This window comes from Onychostoma macrolepis, chromosome 20, assembly GCF_012432095.1.
Source record: "Onychostoma macrolepis isolate SWU-2019 chromosome 20, ASM1243209v1, whole genome shotgun sequence".
Taxonomy (NCBI): Eukaryota; Metazoa; Chordata; class Actinopteri; order Cypriniformes; family Cyprinidae; genus Onychostoma; species Onychostoma macrolepis.
The window spans coordinates 621055-644192 of NC_081174.1; the positions used below are offsets into that span (position 1 = coordinate 621055).

At 36.9% G+C, this 23138-nt stretch overlaps 1 protein-coding gene across 5 annotated transcripts in view; it reads left to right on the plus strand.

Annotated features, from left to right (window-relative positions):
• The window catches only part of fynb (FYN proto-oncogene, Src family tyrosine kinase b), a 64324-nt gene that overhangs the window by 32951 nt on the left and 8235 nt on the right, over positions 1-23138 (plus strand). For 3 of the 5 annotated variants that reach the window (XM_058755159.1, XM_058755158.1, XM_058755157.1), the window contains 8 exons: positions 6599-6891; positions 9819-9915; positions 12321-12419; positions 13578-13681; positions 14115-14264; positions 17840-18004; positions 18479-18634; positions 22589-22768. In XM_058755159.1, coding sequence (XP_058611142.1) covers positions 6609-6891; positions 9819-9915; positions 12321-12419; positions 13578-13681; positions 14115-14264; positions 17840-18004; positions 18479-18634; positions 22589-22768 — 1234 coding nt within the window. In that variant the 5' untranslated portion in view covers positions 6599-6608. The remainder of the gene's footprint in view (positions 1-6598; positions 6892-9818; positions 9916-12320; positions 12420-13577; positions 13682-14114; positions 14265-17839; positions 18005-18478; positions 18635-22588; positions 22769-23138) is intronic. The other 2 variants (XM_058755161.1, XM_058755162.1) reach the window with 2 other exon arrangements.

Sequence of the window (23138 nt, forward strand, 5' to 3'; positions counted from 1 at the left end):
CAGTGCAAAAGTAGCCCAATTCCACAAGAAAACCATGGACTTAGCAACACTGCTTGTAAAAGCATCCACATGAGTTCACATCAGTCACCACCGTCACTTTTTCACTTTTGTATTTTTTGAATGTACGACTCACATTGACAGGAGAAATCTTATCAGATTTATTTCCACATATTAGGGATGCACCAAAATGAAAATTCTTGGCCGAAGCTGAACAAAATGAAACACTGGCGAAAAAAATTTTTCCCCATGTATTTTTTCACCATTGCATAAATTAAATAGCCAAAATGTGCAAAAAATCAACAAAAACTGAACACTTTGAGCCCAAACCAGCATATTAGAATGTTTTCTGGAGGATCGTGAGTAGCGTTGGGTACCAAAACCTGGTACCAATATGGCACCGGTACCTATGTAACCGGTATGTACTAGAACCGAATCAGAACGCAGATTCCGGTGCCTCATTTCGGTGCCATGCCTGAGCAATCAGTTGAAATATTTGTCCTTGTTTCTCCAAAACGAACATAAGCAGCATCATCACCGGCACCTCATGTGAAAAATAATTTCCCGACTGAGAAAATGCACGTGAACTCAAGTCGGAACGCTCTAATAATACAAGTCCAACAAATCTTTGTAGTAACGCGAGCGTAAAATATATTTAAAATATTTTTCTTCTATTTTCGGCCGAATAATTCCGGTTTATTTGAAAAGCTTATTTATTCAGCTTTCAGATTATGTATAAATCTCAATTTCAAAAAATTGACCCGTATGACTGGTTTCGTGGTCCAGGGTCACATATCAGAATCCATCTGCTTTTTCCTGCTTACACATTCATGGCTCATATCCGATCTGTGCCACACGGGAGGGAAAAATCCTAATTGGATCACTTGAACCATGTAATGTAAATGTGGCCTCTTGAGTTCAAGGTGTTGCTTTGACCTCCAAATTCCCCAGATCTCAATCCGATTGAGCATCTATAGAAAGTGCTGGACCAACAAATCTGATCCACGGAGGCCCAACCTCACAAATTGCAAGACTTACAGGATCTGCTGCTAATATCTTGGTGCCAGATACCACATGTTCAAAGATCTTGTGGAGTATGCCTCAATACATCAGAGTTGTTTGGCATCAAAAGGGGACCTACATAAAATTACACAAGTGGTTTTAATGTTGTGGCTGTGTATGTTCTTGTTTATTCAGTAACAAGGAGTAGTGGTCTTCTGTTGTCACTGGACACACATGAGTGCAATTTCATACTCTGCTGCACTCTATCTAGTGTCCTGTAATTTTAACGGTGTTTTTGTTTTTGAATCATCTGCATCGGCCATCAAAAAACCTATATTGGTCGACCGCTAACAAAAAGTATAATTTTTTCTGAAAGTCTACATAGTTAAATGCAACAATTATATGAATCCAGTGTAATGGAATTGTGGTTCGACGTGGACTCTTCATATCGGTTTCAGTTCTGCAGTAATGGAACAGCCATAATCTTGAAGTTTCCACCTCTCTCACTCGCTCGCTGTCAGCATTTCTTTCTCTCTTTTCCTAAAAAATGAAATATTCCTCCATCTCTGCAGACTCTCTGCCCTCTGTCTTTTTACATCTGCCCTTTCATCTTTTCATTTCTTCCCTCCCATCTCTTATTGCAATCATTCCCTTAATAAAGCAGCTCACTTGTCTTCTTCAGAAACTCATTAACCTCCTCTCCTCTCATCTCCTGTTTTTCTGGTCCTCTCCTCATGTCTCCTCTTGTCTCGTTTCCATACTGTCCTCTTTTCATGTCTTTTCATCTCCACCCCTCATTTTATCTTCTCCTCTCTTCTTCTCCAATCTCTTCAAGCCTCACAATCTCTATTTTGTCACCTCACATGGCTCCTCTCCTCTCTTCTAAATGTGTCTCATTTCCTAACATGTATGTTTTCACACAGAAATCATATTTCATCTTTAAATTTTTACTTAAAATAATTAGGGATAAAGTACTTATCTGACGATATCCTATGCACTGCACTATTTAAATATTAGGTCTGTCAAATAATTGAAATATTTATTTGTAATTAATCACAAAATGTGTTACAGATAATACAGTTGCTAAATAAAAGGTTTTTGTGTCATTATTAGTTTGTGCACAAACAGTAGGTGCAAAATCTAATTCTATAAGTATATCAAAAGTTTGTCAAAGAGTTAATTTGGCTGAAAATAGTCAGTGCTAATGCCGGTAAAATTTGTTGATTCTTTGTACCTTTTTAAATGCAACAGAAATACTAAAGAAAATGACAGTAAGTAATTTCTTAATTAAACATTGTTTTCAAGTAATAAGTAATTATTAAAGAAACAGTAATAAAATGAAAACCGAGACAAATTGCAGTCAGTAGAATGAAGTTTTTTTTGGTGATTATGAAGATTTCAATCAGTTTTTAGAAATCATACAGGAAAGAATGACTCAGTTATCACATCAAACTAGTCAGTACGAAACATACACACCTTCCTTGATGTAAAAAAAAAAAAAAATTAATTAATAATTAATTATGCACTTTAAAAAAAGGTCCGAAAAATTTACGGTAAAAAAAAAAAACGGTTAAAAATTCTGTGGTTGCCAAAACATTTTACAGTTAAATGCCGTAATTTCATTAACTAATATAATGTTAATATACCAACCTATTGAAGTACTAAAATCTGTTTTGTACCTTTGTAATACACTGATAATCACCAAAAGTAGGTGGTGATGAGAGTCACATGATGAACCAAAGCCTACCACAAGCAGCTTTTAGATATTAACATATATAGAAGGTGGACAGTGTCATTCACACAAACACTAAACACCATCATGGTAACAAACATGAAACTTAAATAATGCAGTAAACATTGATTTAACAACATTAGATGTAACATACAACCCTAATGTACAAAACCGTTAAGAAAAAAACTAAGAAGAAACATGGTTATTTCAACAAAAAAACATCAAATTTGAAATGTAACGGGGAATTCTGGGAATGTCAATTTACGGTTATTCACTGTAAATTATACGTTCTTTTTCACTTCCAAAATGGTATACTACCGTAAAATTACAATGTAATGTGCAATGTAATACAGTTTTTCACAGTATGTAATAGGGCAACTTACTGTTTACCATTTAACAGGTTTTTACTGTAGCATTTTTACAGTTTTTTACTGTTAAATTCACGGCCATTTTTTACAGTGTGTCTTTAGGCTTCTGTGTGTTCTGTTTACAAACAAGGATTATTTTTGCAAACTCCATTTAGTGTCATCAACATTATATAGTACTGTGCTTGTTTGAAAGACTCAGATTTAAGTAGCTTTATCAGCATGGCATAAGGATTTGCATTGCAAAAGCATTTTAAAGGTAGGTTAACCCATGCAGTGTTTTCCATGTTAAACAATGAGCATGTCACAGATAGATTTCCTGCAACATAGGTTCATTAAAGGCTACATTTTTGCAAAACTTTACAAAACATACAATTCGCTGCAGTTTTCGGGCTGAAATGAACACTACTTACAATAAAACACTACTTTTAAAAAAAACCTTTTATTCCTCTTCACACAAATTACGATTACAGGGCAAATTATTGATTAATAAACACTTTTTTTCTTGCAGTTCCTTGCATAATACTATGTAATGACCTCAAACCACTTCTATCATACTGAAGTTTGCATCACATACCAACTCTATATTTATACTTTTCTGACATAGTGAATTTGCTCAGCAGCTCACCGGATACAGCACTGCACTTGGTTTAGAGTAGAGTCTAGTGTAGGTGGTATGTTATTTTCAAACGTGGTAGAGCATTAACCTTTTAGTGTCAGTCACCAGACGTTTAATTTCAGAACTGCCTCAATACAAATAACAACGTTGTTAGATTGACGTTTATCTTTATGTTACGTACATTTCATTTAATATTAAACATAATATTTTGCAGAAATGTCACCACAGTCACGTTTTTTCCTGTGAGGCTGAGCTGAATTCCTGGGATAAGCATTCTTTACCTTCAGTAAATCCTGTGGAGAGCTTTGAGGTTCACGTTTGCAGTAAGCTGTTGTTTATGGGCATTCTTGAACGGTAAATGAGAGGATGTGGGCTGAACCCAAGTTAACACCACTGACAGCCTGCAGGTGGTTCTGCTTAAGGGCAAGAAAGGCACAAATTATACATGGCAGTGGTAGATGAATATTAAAGATACGGAAAGGGAGCTTTGTGGATTAGCGGAAGAGCGAGAGGACGGGAGACATGCTCGTAGGTGTAAGAGCGTGTCGTCCGCTGGCAGTGCTGAGCGCTAGTCTGCAGTCTGACACACAGCAGAGGACCGCCTCACTGAGAAACTGAGACAAATGGAAAGGGAAAAGAGAGAAAACCAGGGCAGGAGGATTCACTGTTCCTGATGTGCGTGTCATAATGAGTTCAAAGTGACCCAGTGAGTTTTTCTTGAGCTATCTTACATTGTGTGTGTTTATGAGAACCAGGTGAAGACGAGCAGCTTCTGTCATAACTAAGAACACTGAGATCCATGTGTTCGCCCTTTTGGCACAACTATTCAAAATTCAGAGTGAAGAACCAGTAATGAAGAACATCAGTCAATTAAATGAGAAAACTGAAATCATTTCTTTGCTCATCTAAATTCGGCACAGGACTGATTCAAACTCATCCACGTTTGCTTTGGTGGTTAGAGAAGTTGTGATGTCTTATTGTCTCTAAACGGTAAGCAGCTCTGGGCCAGTGTTATTACTAATCAACCTACATGCATTACTTTCCCCTTCATCTCCCTCATATCTTCTTCCTACATTAGTTAATATAGCAGGCTTTCACACACACACACACACACATAAACACCTAATCATCCTTTTATCTCTCTTTCAAAAACACACACTGATTTTCTCTTTTATGAATCTTGTTCATAAAAGAAAAAAAAAAAAACTGTCAGTACAGACTGTCCTTTAAAAAAAAAAATCTGTATTAATTTCTGTCCAGCTAGATAGAATTTGAAGTGTTTGAGTCTTTGTTATTGCACTGAGCAATCTAGACCCTAGAATAAGAATGTGTCCCCTAAATGTGATTCTGCTGTACGTTTCTGGAGTTTGACACTGTTTGCAGTCGCTTAATGTACAGACTCCATCCACACTTCTGTTTTGCAAATATCAGCTATTTTTTAAACTTAAATTAATTAATATATATATATATATATTGTCCCTAAAGAGTATTTGGACTTTATTATTATATGACAAGATCTAAAATAAGCAGGGATCTAAAAAAAAAGAAAAATTTTGGTTTTGGTAAATTACTCTCCTCCCCTAAAAGACGTCTTCTATGTGTTGCCTACTTTTGTGAAAAAGTACACTTTAACATACTTTTATTACCTATTATGGAAATAATACGCTGTATTATCAGAATCAGAATCAGAATCAGAAAGAGCTTTTATTGCCAAGTGTGTTCACACACACAAGGAATTTGTCTTGGTGTTAGGAGCTTCCGGTACAGAAAATACAAACATAGTGCAAACATACATAAAGTTAAGGTAATAAAACACTAATATTAAAGATATGTTCTCACTTCAGTGGCATTTAAACTTCTTTTATCTTATCTGCAAATACATTTTTTTTTTTTTAAATATATACTTTTAAGATTTGAAGTACACTGCAAGTGCACATTCAATAGAATTAAGCACACTTCTATTTCACAAAGGTCTTCGTTCTCTGTATTTCACTGTGAGGAACTTCTGAAAAAGGGATAAGAGATCTTGAAGTTTCCTGGGAGTTTATTGTCCGCTGGACAGTTCAGCTGTTGTGCTGTTGATGGATCATGGGCAGAACTTCCGAGCGCGGTTTTAAAATCCTGTACTGATGAACGGAAGAACTCTCTCTCTCACACACACACACATTCTCTGCATGTGTCTATAGTGCTTTAGTGAGTGAATTTCCTACGCCCCTCAAAAGAGGAGCTTGCTTATGGAGCCAAAGAGTTAGTTTATCCTTCATAATTACTTTTTCATGTTAAGTTAGTTCTTTATATACAGAAAGAAAGACATTTTGAAGAATCTATATGCAAAAACAAATTCTGTGGCTCTCAAACGTTATTCTCGCACATATTTGAAATGGCGTGAGAACAAAAATACATTTCCTAAATCTTTTCAGTGTGTCTAAGATTTTTTTTTTTTTTTTTTTGTCAAGTCAGGTCACTATTATTTGTATAGCGCTTTTAACAATGCAAATTGTGTCAAAGCAACTTAACATCAGCTTGATATAAAGCTGGGTGGGTTTATATAAGCTTTACAGTATTTAGACGGGGAAATAGTTTGTCGAAATAGTGTCATTCGACAAAATCAGCCGTTTAAATCTAGGCTAAAGCAGAGTCAGATTGTGTAGAGGACTCATCTGGTTCCTGTGGTGGTTTTATAATCCATGTTCTTAAGCTGTTGTTGACTTTGTGAAAAAAAGTCTGCTTAATAGTGTTGAACAATTCAGTTCGTCAGTTAAAATCTTAATTTGAAATCTTACAATGCAATGTTTTTAGACACTTATTCATTATAATCAGTTCACTCTTTTGCTAAAAGGTTTCACACGGTTAGTTTATTCCTAGTCTCTCTGTCTCTGTCAGATCATAGAGGATGGGCTGTGTGCAATGTAAGGACAAAGAGGCTGCTAAGTTAACCGAGGACCGGGACACCAGCTTGTCTCAGAGCGGAGTAGGTTATCGGTATGGCGTCGACCCCACGCCACAGCATTACCCCAGCTTCAGCGGGGTCACTGGGGTCACCGGTGTCAGCGGGGTCACCGCTATTCCCAACTACAACAACTTCCATGGCGCTGGGGTCACGCAGGGCGTGACAGTCTTCGGAGGGGTCAACACGTCCACACAGCAAGGGACGCTCCGCACACGAGGAGGCACAGGTAACAGACATTTCAAACAGTCCCAACTACTCAAACCTTTGTTAAACTGCTCAAACAAGCTCGGTGTTTTAGTCGCCTGTGATGACCATATCAGAGCGGACCTGTCTAACTACACTGACATAAATATAAAAAAACATTCAAAATACATTTTGTCTGAGTTGCCAGAGGTTCTTTAGAAACATGAAATTTGGTGACCTGAGAACTTAAATAGACTGACAAATTGGCTAAAATTCAAATAGATTAAATTTTCATTGCATAATTTAATATTATTTATTAAAAACAGAAGACCTTGAGTGTGGCATCTTACCCAGTGCCCATAATTGTCCATAAATTTGCCTAATGTCTTGACGGACACAGCTTTCTTTTTCTTATTTTGTTTCTTGTTTTTGTTTTTGGCATCTATGAAGAACCTTTAACGTCCACAGAACCTTTCCATTGTACAAAGAAAACTTTTTTTTTTTTTTTAATTCTTCATATTATTAAGATGTTCTTCACACTAAGACACACTTAAAGATCCTTTGGGGAACCCAAAATATTTATTTTATGTTTTTAAGAGTGTATGCTGATATTTTTCTTATTTAAAACAAGAAGTTGTGGTGGGACTCATCAAAGAACCTGACCTTTAAAAGAAATTATAATAATAAAATTGTCAGTAACCTTAAACTTATCCTTTAAAGGGGTCATGAACTGAGAAACCAACATTTCTTTGATCTTTTGACATATAAGAGGTTCACACTCAAAACTTTCTCGTTAGTCTAAAAAACAGCTTATATTGAAGCCAGTCTGTCAAAACGACAGCTTGGGGAACGTTCTACTCTATGATGAACACTCTTAAAAATAAATGTGCTTCACGATGCCATAGAAGAACCTTTTTTGTCTAAATGGCTCCATAAAGAACCTTTCTGTTTCACAAAAGCGTCTTTGTGGCGAAAAAAGGTTCTTCAGAATATAAAAAAGTAAGAAACCAAAAATGTGACCCTGGACCACAAAACCAGTCTTAAGTCGCTGGGGTATGTTTGTAGCAATAACCAAAAATACATTGTATGGGTCAAAACTACCGATTTTTCTTTTATGCTAAAAATCATTAGGATATTAAGTAAAGATCATGTTCTATGAAGATATTTTGTAAATTTCTTACTGTAAATGTATCAAAAATATGCATTGCTAAGAACTTCATTTGGACAACTTTAAAGGCAATTTTCTCAATATTTAGATTTTTCTGCACCCTCAGATTCCAGATTTTCAAATAGTTGTATCTCAGCCAAATATTGTCCTTTCCTAACAAACCATACATCAATGGAAAGCTTATTTATTCAGCTGATGTATAAATCTCAATTTCGAAAAAATTAAGACTGGTTTTGTCATCCAGGGTCACAAATGTTTCTTCTTATGGCATTGCTGTGAAGAACCTTTTAAGCACCTTTATTTTTAAGTGTCATAGTGTGGCTAAGCACCGCCTCCACAGAAGAAGATAGAAGAAGATTTAGCCCCGCCCACCGATTTGCGCATGTAGTGTTTACGAGAGCGGCGAAAGCGCAGGTCTACACAGAAACCAAATGATAAAGATGCTCCGAATACATCAAGACGCTGTTCAGTGCCAAATTGTGTAAAAACAGTGTTTGCGTTGCCTTCCTTCTGATCCCAACGTTAGGAAAGAGTGAATGGACTTTATTTTTAATGAATATCCAGACCGCGTGAGTAAGAACTCGGTCCTTTGTTCACTTCATTTTACCACGGGTTCATTTACAAACAAGGCACAATTCAGTACAGGGTTTTCAGAAAGATTGAAACTAAAAGACGATGCTGTGCGACTATATCGGATCCAACACAAGTGTGAGTAACTGTTTTTATTACGTGGTCACTATTGATTTGTCTATGAATATTTATGCACTTTTTAAACCTAAATTACAGCAGCGTCCATCTATGAGGAATGTCAAACATACACAACTATTAGCCAATCACAGCAGTGGGCGTTTACTTCTGAGTCTACAACCCTCCACACCTATTCAAACAAAGCGTTCTGATGAGGGGGGTTATAACAGAACAGAAAATGGCCTATTACTTCTAAATTATGATGTTTTTATGTAAAAATCTTGATAACATTATAAGTGGACCTCAGAGAACAGTACAGAATAAAAAACAAAGGCAGTTCATGACCCCTTTAAAATCTACTGTAACCCCTATAGGGGCCAGTTTGTCATGAGATGGCCACGATCTATAAAGAACTTTTAAAGATGGGTTATCACTTATGATCTGTTGCTCAAATCGTCATACTGCTAAATGTTGAGTGTGAGCCCACTTGAGGTTGATTGCTTTACATTCCTGTCCTACTGAATATGTGCTTAATGACAGATTTTAGGTTTGGGTTCCATCTAATGAGGGGTTTGGTTTGCTTGTGTCCTATTACTCTGAGTCTAGTATGTCGTGAGCAAATATCTCAAATCTTGCGGGAGTCATTCGAGGCACGCATTGACAGGCACAGCGAAAGCAAAATGACAGTAGTTAAGATGACTTTGCAGTGCCAGACCAGACAAATGCTCCCCATCCCGATCCCACACAGCGTTGTTTATTACATCCCGGTGGGAGAGGTGTAGCTTTCAGCTCATCCCTCTAAGATACTTTTAGACCAGACATCATTCTGTGCTGTGCATCAGTGTGCTGGTCTTTGTGTGTCTGTATCCACTGTAGTGGATTGATGCTCTTGCATCAGTAGAATCAGTCTTGACTCTTGAAATGGCTCCTGCAGGCCCTAATTGCAGGTCTTGAACGTCATTTGATCTGTCTGAAAGCATCCGCAGACCAAAATGGCTTTTTCTTTCCTAGTGCTCACGCTGCACTATGTTGTTGTCCCTTTCCAGGATAAAAGTATGCTTTAATTTGTTCTTAATCCTCACGGTGCTGATGTGGTCTTTCTCTCTGTGTCTCAGGTGTGACTCTGTTTGTTGCTCTCTATGATTATGAGGCCCGTACAGAAGATGATCTCAGTTTCAGGAAAGGCGAGAAGTTTCAAATCATCAACAGCACGTAAGTCTAAGACCTGAAACATCAAGTATGTTCAAAATGGAAAATTAGCTCACTACTTATTCAAGGCTATTCAGTTCACTCGGCAACTGTATTCCTAACACCCCCTTACAGCTATTTTCAGCCGTGCAGGAACAGTTTCTATGTACTTGAATGGAGAAAAACAGTCTGTGTAACTATTTGAATAAATTATGTTTCATTACATTTTTAAAGTCATGACAACCTGATCGCTAACTATTTTACATGGTGAGAATTTCATGGAAATTCGTATAATGTGATTTGTATAGAAAAATTTTTTTTTTTAACTGTAAGGTGGCACTTTTTTTCCCTAGCCATATTTTCCCCATTAATACATATATGAGTGGATCGTCTTTGCTTCGTACAGTCTGTACAAATAACAGTATGTTACATTGTTACATGACTGATCAAAAATTATGCAAATGGTGACCAGTTATCATGTTGCAAATAAATATTGGTACTGTAGATTAAATGGTGTCCAATCAAGTAATATGTTGTGATAGAGATGTTAATGGACACATATTATGTATCGGATAATATGGCTTGGCTTTAATTTATATTAAATGAGTAAATTAGTAATTTTAAGAGTGCTTTTTTGGCCCACCTAAATAAGACTTAAGTACATCTTTATATGCTATTTATTAATTACTCCTATAGTATTTGAAATATGGTTAAAGTGTATTGCTGAGTGTCCAGATAAGCATTTATGGTAAACTAAAATATACTTAAGTGTCGTTTCTACTGAAACTTGTATTTCATGTGTATAAATATTTTTGTAATTACACATTAGTAATGATGAAGTTGCAATTTAGGACAGCTATTAACAGTATGGTTAAAATTATTAGCAAGTACTTTAATTTGACGTTATTACAGTGCATTTTTTAAGTGTACTTCAGATTAAAGATCAGTATTGTAAGTGTACTCTCTTTAAGTGGCCTTTTATTTAATTAATATTACATTATCTGCAAGTGTCTTTTTTATAAAGGAACTTAAGATTTGGAGTAGGCTACACAAGTGCACATTCAATACAATTAAAGTGCACTTCTTTTTCACAAGGGTTGTGTAATTTGTTTATAGGCAGTTCACAATGATTCATACTTCTACACATAAAGCAGTTTTTATTAATTTCATCCAATTTTAATTCGACCTCCTTAATTTCTGAATCCTATACAGATTGCGGCAAGGTAGTAAGCAAGTTAGTAAGCCTGTATTCTAATTTGTACATTGCCAGAGTGTTTAACAATAGATCGCCCTCTGCTGGTGGTAATGCAGTCTCCACTGCTCCATACAGCATGTCTTCTCAAGCTATGCTATTATTATTATAACAGTACATGAAAGTGTGTGTGTGTGTGTGTGTGCATATGTTTTTGTGACAAATGAGGACATAAATTTGTGTAATGACAAGGGTATGACAGGTATTACAAGGATAAGGTGACTTTTCAGGACATTACCCCATGTCCTCACTTTTCAAAATGCTTATAAATCACACAGAATGGAGTGTATTGAAAATCTGAAATAGCACAAAGTTTCCTGTAAGGAGTAGGGTTAGGTGTAGGGTTGGTGTAGGGCAATAGCACATACAGTTTGTACAGTATAAAAACCATTACGCCTATGGGATGTCCCCACAAAAAAACAAACGTGTGTGTCTGGGGAAGTGGACACAATGATTGGGAGAGATGAGAGAAGTTTTTCTTGGAAATGATATTTTTGTGTGAAGAGGACATGCTATTTGAGAGAGGAAGAGATTGGTTAGTGGAGAGGGGTGTTACATGAAAGGCATGTTAAAGAGAGAGTAGAGCGTTATCGAATAAATGGGACATTCACAGAAATATAGACCAGCTGTAGGCAGATTGTTTTTCCACTCTGTGTGTGAAAGTGTGTGTGTTGTGGATGTGGTTGTTTACTTGTGGTGAAAGGTTTGTAGGAGAGAGATGCGAGACAATGGCAATATGAAATTAAATGAAAATATTCAAGGAAGAGAAGAATTGTTTTCCAAAACACACACAATTATACCTAAAAAGACCGACAGTGATCTCTTTCTTTCTTGTGGTGTTTTTGTTTATTGGTCCATCTCAACAAAGGAATGAAAGAAACTAGTGACACTTGCATCTGACCTTTCAGGCTTTCACACAACACCTGGTTTCTCTGTGTATGAAGAGGTAAAAATGTGGATAGGGTGTGTTGTGTGTTGAGAACGTACTGAAGACGGATGAACAAACATATTGCTGGATGAATGAATGAACTGAGAGATGAATGAATTGAGGTATTGGATGAACATACGGAAGGACGGATGCATAGACAAGTCTACTAAGTCTACTAAAAAAAATCTCAAGTTCTGCCATGACAAGAAGATAATGTGTTTTTTCTCTGTCTTTGTCTGTTTGTGTCAGTGAGGGTGATTGGTGGGACGCCCGTTCTCTCACTACAGGAGGAACCGGCTACATTCCCAGCAATTATGTCGCCCCTGTGGACTCAATCCAGGCTGAGGAGTAAGTGTTGGATGATTTGTGTGTGTGTGTGTGTGTGTGTGTGTGTGTGTGTGTGTGTGTGTGTGTGTTAATCTGAACTAACTGCCTGTGTTAAGGGTGGGGGTAAAGTGATGTAATTCTGATCGCTCCTACTTTAACCCATAGACCTCTCAGCAGGATGCATGACAAACCTCGGCCTGCTCTAAATGAATCCAGATACAGTTGCAGTACAGGGTGGTTCCTGACTGTTATTGCTAGGCAACATATGTGTTGTTGTTTGGGACAAATTACAAAGACACTTCCCAAAAACTGACCCATGTATTACCATTGTATCAAACAGTATCTGAAGATTCTTATTGAAATGATTGGATTTTTGCCCTCGAAAGTTTGACTGCATCCTGATTCTTTCGATTTTGTGCCCAAATTAAATTGCAAACATCATTTTTTGAAGCAAGTTTTCCAGTCACTCCCCTATTGTGTTGTTTTAACAAACATGTAGTCCCGCCCATTGTCAGAGACCACCATTGGTTGGGATAAATGTTGACATGTCAGACTGAAAACTTTTCTTCAGGAACCTACAAATGAATTGGCAAGGAAACATTCTAACACACACACACACACACACACAAAATAATAAATAAAAAAAATACCCTCACACAGTTTTAAGTTTGTTTCAGTCTTAACAAATTCAAAACAGAGCAGGAACAATTTTGCTAAACACAAAACTTTTAATTATGGTATTTCTCCTGTGATTTCCTAAATTACGCTGTGTATTAAAATGATGTCAGATTTTTTCCATTTCATTTTCAAAAGCCAGATTGATGTCAGATGCTGGCGTAGTCTAACATGCGTAACTTTAACCAGAAGGAGATGTTTAAGTGATGAAAGTTTGCAGATGTTTTCTGCATTTTTCTGATGGTATTTGTAAGGCCCCTCAGATTGCATCTTAACATATACAGCTGTAAAAATGTTTCCCAGCCATCCCTTTTTGTGATTTAAGTTTACATATTTTCCTAAATTAAAATTCCATTCTTTGTAATAACATTGTAATAACATGAATATGGCACATGTTCAGAAAGAATGCATTCAGCAGATCCAAACAGGCCTGGCTTAATTAACAGTATTAAGAAATGCAGACTTGGAATACTGATGAAGGCCCTCTTTCTCTTTGTCTCTCAGCTGGTATTTTGGAAAGTTGGGCAGAAAGGATGCAGAAAGGCAGCTTCTTTCCACAGGGAACCCGCGTGGCACCTACCTGATCCGTGAGAGCGAAACCACTAAAGGTAATAAACAACACTTACTGTACCACACAACACCATTAACTGGGTTATATAACAGCATACCATATTCTGTGCTTAAATAATTATAATCTTAAATAATTATATCATATGCTGCACTTCTTGGGATTGTGCTTCTTATTAAGCCGTTACACAGTCTTTGGTCTTTTTGTTGGATTTGTACTAAGTTTATAATGTTGCAATTAACCTGGTTGGTTTGGTTTATAAAGCTTTAATAAAGTCTTTAATAAAATGATTGGGAACAGTTCTTCTGGAACCTAGTGGAACCAGTGAAAAACAATGGGTTCTCTGTTTTCACCCCTAACTGTGCTACACACAGCAGCATTTGCTACACAACACTATCTTCCGCATTGCACATCACTACACTACAATATTTCCCACACTACAACAGCACTTCTGTTTTGTGTCTGTGTGGCAGGTGCCTTCTCTTTGTCTATCCGGGACTGGGACGATGTGAAGGGGGACCACGTGAAACATTATAAAATCCGTAAACTGGACAGTGGAGGATATTACATCACCACTAGAGCTCAGTTTGAGACGCTTCAACAGCTGGTGCAGCATTACACGGGTAACACACATAGACACGCTTCTCATTCCACACACCCAATACACAGAGCTCAGTATATCTCATTTCATAGTCTGACATGCAAAATGATTGTAAGTAATTATAGTTTTAACTTAGAGGCATGGTTATATCCCATAATGCCTGCTCTGCTCCAGTCGGTCAGAAAACCTCATCTGAATAGCTCTCTCTCTCTGTCTCTCAATAGGATGTACTTTGTCTATGCTCCAGTTAACATATTGACTGTTAATGCATCTAGAATGAGTCATATGGATTTTAGATAGCGTGTGCATTTTGCTTCTTCCATGACCTCCCATACTGAGCCCAGAGAACAAACATACTCATAATAATACATCCTCATGATGAACTTAACTGTGTATCAGCGTCTGTTGCTGTGTTGATGCTACTCTAAAGTGGCCGTGTTTGCTTTAGCTTAACACTTTCTCGTTATTGACTGCCTTTGCTTTCAGAAGCAGAGCTTTGTGTTTGTCTTTGTAATGTTCCCTGTTACGGCAGTGCATTTATAGAAGACTCTGCAGTCTGTTTCTTCATTTGCTTCGATAGCTTGGTCCAAAACGTAAAGTGATTCCACCGCCCAGCCCTGTCCCCCTGGTCTCTTGTCACGTTGTATTATTTGGCACATCTGAATCGTAAATGTGAAAAGTAGCATCAGCTGCTTACAACTGTAGCTAGGTAACAACTCGGAGTGGGTGAATATCAATTCAGGAATCCATCATTACTCTCTCTCAAATTATTCTGTATTGATCCACACAAAAAAATGTATGATCATAATTTAAAATTAAAATGATTAGTAATACTGTTTTATTTTTGGAAAAGTCAAATGCAGGACAAAATATTACATGTGCTATGCAGTGCGTATCATCTGCAGAGGCATATATAGCTTAAAAATGCTACATACAAATATATTTGAAACAAAGTTTAAGGTCGCTCTGATGGGGCATTTAATTTATGCAAAAACCTCACAGCCACATTTAAGATCATTATAGGGCCCTGTCATTGTTCATGCTTATTCAGTTTTTATTAGGGATGCACGATATTGGATTTTTGCCGATATCCGATATGCCAATATTTTCCGAATCATTTTGGCCAATACCGATATATTTCCTTTTTGTTTGGAAACAACACCAAGTCTCTCCTGTGCAGAAATTATAAGCAAAATATTTTAAATTTTGGTTAGTTTTTAACAATAATTTATTTGTTAGAATTAAATAAACCATAATGAAGGTTTTTTGACAGCACATTGAAGCTTTGAAGGTTTGAGGTTTGTTCTTACATGTCAGGTAAGTACCCTTACGAAAATGCACTATGGTTTTATTATAGTAAAATTGTAGCAACCATGTTTTTTTGGTGTATTGTCTACCATTTGTATAACCACAGTTTTACTACAAATACCCTGGTCAAACTATGGTTAGTGTTGCAAAACCACGGTTAATTTGTGGTTACCATGGTTTAACTGTAGTAACCATGGTTTTTTGGTTTTATTTGTAGTAAAACCATGGTTAATTTTTGTAAGGGTAATGCTTGGACTTTCAGTGGAGTATCAGAAATTTAATTTAAAATATCTTTGTGTTTCAAAGATTAATGAAAAATTTATGGTTTCAGAATGACGAGAGTAAATGAAAGTAAATGATGACAGAATTTCCATTTTTGGTTGAACTATCCCTTTAAGAAATCCATTTTACTCAAATAGGCTAATTATATGGTTACTTTAATACCAGTTTTGACCCATACTGCATTGTACATTAAACAAATCCCAGAAATCATTTTAAAATGGACTGGTGTGTGGCACTTTGTCATGTAGTCAAACTTTAAATCAGGAGTGCTCAATCCTGTTCCAGGAGATCTACCTTCAGCTCCAACCCTGACCCAACACAACTGAACCAACTAATGATGATCTTCAGGAGCACTTGATAATTACAGACAGGTGTGTTTGATCAGGGTTGAAACTGAATGTGTGACAGGGCCGGACATGCTCGGGTTCCTCAAGCTCAGAGCAGATGGTACTCAATGACTGATTCCTGAAATGATGCATCTGTTGGTGCCAAGTGTTCTGTTATCTCAGCTTTACAGTCCAGAGTAAACACTGCTGTAGTGTTGTTGGAAAATGCCACACATTAACCCTTTGCTAAATGTCAAAACATGCCCAACAGGCATGTCCTACATCAGTCATTAAGGGGCAAACATCTCAAAGGATGCTACAAAATTCAGTCCAGACTGAATGATTATTGCTAACCATCACTGTTTTTCAATCAGTTACCAGTAAGGCTGGGCAATATGGCAATTATCACAATACTTTTTTTTTTCATATCAGTCGATATCGATAATTATCACGATATATGTCAAATATTTCTTTCTTTCAAATTTAAAGGCAGATTTTTGCTCCAAAGTGAAAGTTGTCAAAACCAGACAGTTAATTGTGGTTTTAAACTACTCTTTATGGTCAGAACATGGTAAGCACTTACCCCCGGTTTCACAGACAAGGCTTAAGCTTAGTCCTAGACTAAAATGTAAGTCTGAGCTGTTTCAACTGAAAGAAACTTGCACTGATTGATCTTAAAATATATCAGTGCCTTTGTTTTGTGTCAAGATGCACACCCGTAATGTTTTTTTCTAAGCATGTTTATAAAAATGGCTTAAATGTTTTTGAATTCTTTACACTTTTCCAGCCATTTTTCCTTAACAAAACAAATATCTTAATAGAAAGAAAAAATCATTTGTTAGTTTCTGCATGCTCTAATGAGTGGTATTGTTTCAAATCAAGAAACTGGTTTGTGTTGCCTGATAATATTAATTATAATATTACATTTTTTTGTCCCTTAGAAATGCACATATGATAGTAGCTTGAGTTAGGATGCAGATGCAAATTTATGTTTCTTATCAAAATCAGTAACATCTATAACAATTGCAGCAACCTAATTTTTTATGGTGAAATTTAATTATTCTGTTTGTTTTTTTTGTTTTTTTTTTTTAATTAACCATTGGTCTTTCATAGTAGCATACATTTATCTCAGTTAAAACCACATATAGCACCTCAATACCATTGTAAAAATGTAGGCTATATGGTTTCTAGGTATTTGTATGAAAAACAGTAATGTAATATATTTAGTAAAAATGCTCCTTTAATACATGTCTACATTAATAATGAAATTCAATACGAATATCCACATTTCTGACACAATACCATGGTGCAGTTAGTGTTACTACAGTAATTCCATGGTAAATTATGGTGATTTGTAGATTGAAAAGCCTCCTGACTGTATTGTTGTGCACAGTATTTCTCCTGTGTGTCAGCGCTGTTTCATCTGGCTTTAAACTAGTTTAAGTCACCGAGTCATTTGTGTTTTTCGCTGAACTCAAGCGCTGTTTACTAGATTCACGAACAATTACAGATGCCTCTGAAAGAAACATGCAACATGGGTTCACAAATTGCGATACAAATTGCACACTATTTGCAGGTGTCACGCTAAATCTCTACACTGCTTCCTTCAGTGCTTCTGATGCTCGTCTTTTCTCTCTCTCTGACACTGTATGTATCTGTATATGTCTGTGCACACGCTCAGAGCGGGCAGCGGGGCTTTGCTGTCGTTTGGTCGTCCCTTGCCACAAAGGGATGCCAAGGCTCACTGACCTGTCTGTCAAAACCAAAGACGTGTGGGAGATTCCACGGGAGTCGCTGCAGCTCATTAAGCGCTTAGGCAACGGCCAGTTCGGGGAGGTTTGGATGGGTATGGCTCCTCCCACAGTGCTAAGCAACAGCCAACCAGGAGTGTGTTTCCCAGAAGCATCGTTAGCCACACTATGGTCACAAGTTCCATTGAAATCTATTGATAATGACGGACTTTTGGGAAACACACCCCAGAGAGGGAGATGGAGTGAGGTCAAAGTGAGGGGTGGAGTTACTTCACAAATGTCTGGATATGTAAGCTCATTTATTTAAACCAATCTTCCAGGTTCAATATGTGTTAAGCTCTAACAAAAGCATATGTGTAATGACGATTGACAAGTCATCCTTCTGGCTTTTAAAAAACACACTCTTACAATGGACGTAAAGTGGGTCAATGTGTGCATGCATTTCTGGAATATTCAGACATCATGAAGTGACCGACCCTCTCAGGACAAGGTGACCACCCTCCTTCTCTCTCATTGCATGTTCCCCTGTCATCCTGCTAGTTAACCCCTCTACTCCTCCTCCTTTATAGAGAGTGCAGATGGTTTGTGCTTTAATTTAACGGGTGTGTGCATGGTCTACATCCCTGATACGGTGGGACTTAGCCATGACTCCTGGGAAATCACACGCGAGTCTCTGACGCTGGAAAGGAAGCTGGGGGCCGGGTGTTTCGCTGATGTTTGGTGTGGTAAGGCAGTTCCCACATTCTCTGATTCCACACAAACTTAGGCTTTAAATGAAGAGTTCAGAGAAGCATTTTCAACTACTCCTGTTAGTTATAAAAATATTGGTGGCTCGCCACATTCTTATGACAATCCTCTGACATCCCTCAACCATTTCATTTCCACATTTATTTCTAATACCTTTATTTGATTTTAATCTTTTTTTTTTACATACAGTCTATTAATGGTAACCGTGGCTTACAAACTCCCGGCTGTGAGAAAATCTGTAATATACTGTGTCAGTATATTAGCTCTGTGAATTAGGTCTTAACTCTCTGGGGTCTGAGAGGGTTTGGGGGAATTTCATTCATGCAGTGTTGTATTTTACATTTGATTACTTTATTCAGTTTCTGTATGTTTCTCACCTGAATAGCTTAATGTCAGACAGACTTACCTGAAACATTTAAAGCCCTGTTTACTTCATTTTGTATCTCTCTTCTGATGTATTAATTTGTTCTACTGCTTATCAGATGTTTCTTTGTTCTGACTCTTCTTGTTTGTCTTCAGTTAGTTTGACAGTAACTTGCAAAATAAGCTCTATACGCACTGGATTAGTATTGGTGACCTCTAGTCATTTGTAATAACTGCGGAGATTGTCTGTGATGTTAGTCCCGTGCAAATCGGCCATGTCTGTAATTTGTAAAGTAAAAATACCCCCGCAAATGCTACCATATTTCGCCGAACACCGAGGTCATGTGATAATATTAGTCCTGTGCGAATTGGCATCTCTGCAATTTGGCAGGATCCTATATAATTTTTTCAAGGTTTTTGTTTCCTGTGCGCCTTTTTATCCTTCTTTCGCAAAGAATGGAGGCTGTGTTGGAGTGTTTTGGTAGTATTTTGGGTGCTGGGTCATATAGCTATACACAATACAATTATACAAATTGCAGAAAGAGAAAGCTGGACAACATCAGAAGAGCGAGACAAAACAAAGATTAGATGGAGATGGATGAAATGTATAGCAGCATGCGGTAGGGAACATTCTTCTGTTTATGATGTATAATGTTACGCAAAGTCAGTATATTTATATATGTTTATATATTTAAATAAGTCAGTAAATTTGAGTAAAGTCACAGGCTTTGCTTATCCCGTGCGAATGTGCCAGATAATACTAATCCTGTGCGAATAGGGCTAGAGTCTTAAAAACCAGCATGAAAAAGAAAACAAAACTTAAGTTTGTAAGTCTATAAAAATCATGATATGATATTTTTGCCACATCGCCCACCCCTGATTTTTTGGGGGGGGGTTTTGTTTTGGTTTTTTTTAAACCTGTTTGAGAGTCATGGTTATTATCAACTAAAAGAGCAGTTTAAAGATTCTTAAAAATTTTATTTTGCATAATGGTTTGGAGGGTGAGCAGACAGTGCCATATTTTCATTTTCATGTGAAATATTTCTATTATTAACATACAGTGCCTATAAAAAGTCTTCATACCCCTTAATTTTTTTTCACATTTTGTAATGTTGCTGCCTTATGTTAAACTGCTTTAAAATACTTTTTTCCCACATCAATCTACGCTCTATACACCATAATGGCAAAGCAAAAAACAGGTTTTTAACATAATTGCAAATATGATTCCATTGCATAAGTAATCATACCCTTATCTGGGACAGTTGAAACTTAGCTCTGAAGCATTCATGTTGCTTGTAGATGTTACTGCACATCAAGTGAAGTTAACCTGTGGCAAATTCAATTGAATGGGTATGATTTGGAAAGGCACACACGTCTTAACAAAAGGTTTAACAGCTGAAAATGCATATCAGAGCAAAAACCAAGCCCTGAGGTCAAACAAACTGCCTGTTTAGCTCAGAGACAGGATTGCATCAAACCACACATCTGGGGAAGAGTTCAGAAAAAAATTATGCTGCGTTGAAGTTTCACAGAAGCATGTAGTCTCCGTTACCCTTAATGGAAGAAGTTTGAAACAACCAGGACACTTCCTAGAGCTGGCCAAACTGAGTAACTGATGGAGAAGGGCTTTGGTTAGAGTTGTGAACAAGAACCTGATGGTCACTCTAGTTGAACTCCATATGTGGAGATAGGAGAAACCTACAGAAGGACAAACATCACTGCAACCCTCCACCGATCTGGGCTTCAGAAGGTTTACCTTCCAACAGGACAATAACCCTAAGCACACAGCAAGAGTCGCTTATAGACAGCTCTGTGAATGTCCTTGAGTGGCCCAGCCACAGCCTGGGAATGAATGCAATCAAATATTTCTGGAGAAACTTGAAAATGTGTATCTGCCCCCATCCAACCTGACAGAGCTTGAGACGTGAAGAGATGAGGAGAAGAATGGCAGATAATTTCCAAATTATGATGTGCAAAGCTTGTCATATCATAACCAAAAAGACTTGAGGCTGTAAAGCTGCTTCAGCTAAGTACTGAGTTAAGGGTATGAAGACTTATGCAATGTACTTATTTCAGTTTTTTTATTTTTAATTCATTTACGAAGTTGTGACAATTCTGTTTTTGCTTTTTCATTATGGTGTATGGAGTGTAGATTAATGTGGAAAATAAGTAATTCAAAGCAGTTTAACATAAGGCTGCAACATAACAAAACATGAAAAAAATTAAGGGGTATGAAGACTTTTTATAGGCACTGTATAAATGCACAAGGATTTAGATGAACATGTGAAAATGTCATTGATAATGTAAATTCCGCAAAAAAAAAAAAAAAAAAAGGTTTTTTTTTCACAAGAACGAACCTTCTTCGAGGGACAAACTACAGCTAATTTCTGCACACACATTTTTCACATTTTTACTGATTTGTTTTAATAATTATTGTAAGAGCTTCAGTGATTCTTCTACATGTTGTTACCATGCCAGTGAATGGAGGTAAGAAAAAGGACAGTAAGTATCAAGTTGAATCATGGGTGTTTATCATGACTAATGCCTCAGGAGAATTTTTCTTCTGTTCCACACCTCTATTAATCACAAGTGGTCTTGTTCAAGATAAGTGTGGTTGTGTGTTCATCTCTCATTTTCTCGCTCACTTCCCTGTAGATGTGCATCCAAAAATATCACCTGAATCTGCCTATTATAATTATTGCCTTTAGGACACTGCTGATATTTAATGAACAGAGGCACACAGATCAGTGTGTGTATGTAGATTTTAAAAACCAGGTACCACGTCAGATGTAACCGTTTGAGTGCCACCTTGGCATTGCCTGGAAGTAAACATATGATGATGTTTGTAACATTTTCTTCTGTAATCTGAAGTAGTTCAAGTTGAAAAAAAGATATTAAATGAACAGAAGAATGTAAAGCATTTTAATTATTATAAAAACTCCATCTGGTTGAGCCAGTGGCAGAGTTCAGGGTTGGTTGGGATCCACAGATGTCTCTATTAATCTAGGATTACAGAAGGTATTTTAATACCCAATAAATTACGAACTTCAGATTATCAGAATATCCAACATTGCAGTGTCATTTAAAGGCGAGCAGATTCCAGTGAAAGATTAAACTTTTAACAATGTTTTTTTTTTTCTGTCTGTTGAAATTCCCTACTACAGTATATCCTGCAGAAAAACAGCCACAAATCACAAGTATAATGTAGATTTAAAAAAAACAAAAAAACTTTGTTGCAAAGTAAAAATATCTATATATATCAAGCACACTTTTAACAAATTGCAATCAGCACAAATTTGTGTTGATCTGCATAATTCCTAATTTAAGATTGCTAAAACAACATAGAAAGTGAATACAAGTAAACAATGCTATAAATGGGTACAATTCATTCATAGTGAATTCCCTATCAGTGTACTTGTGTTGTAATGGCTGCTTTAATTGCAAATGAATTTTGCATGAATGAGGGGGCTGAACTTTTTTGGGGGTGCATGAAAGTCATTTTGTGGCATACTGTTTCTCTAGGAGCTTTGTGCAGTTGCATTGACTCTCTGCTGTGTGGTTTCTGTCAGGCACATGGAATGGCAACACTAAAGTGGCTGTGAAGACCCTCAAGCCAGGAACCATGTCTCCAGAGTCCTTCCTGGAGGAAGCGCAGATCATGAAGAAATTACGACATGATAAACTAGTGCAGCTCTACGCTGTTGTTTCTGAGGAGCCCATCTACATCGTCACTGAGTATATGGGAAAAGGTCAGCCGCCGTTCTCATAGTAAAAGTGAAGAGAATGGGTTAACTTGAGGACAGACATAGAATGTATCTATTTTAGCAACACTGATGGGTTTTGTAGGCCTGACTGAGGGGACAAAAAATCCAATTAAAGATAAATCAGGATTGAAGGTTGATGTTCTAACCTTAGAAATTGTCACTTGAGGACTCAAAACACTCTGCTTTATTGGACAGAAAGAAAAAGAAATTATAGTGGGCTAAATTTAATTTGAAGAGCTGTAATGGAGGAAGCAGACATTTAACCTAATACCGCTAAAAAACCTAGTGGACAGTTGATGGAAAAATTCCTGAACTCCACAAATATTTTGCAGGTACACTCTTAAAAATAAAGGTG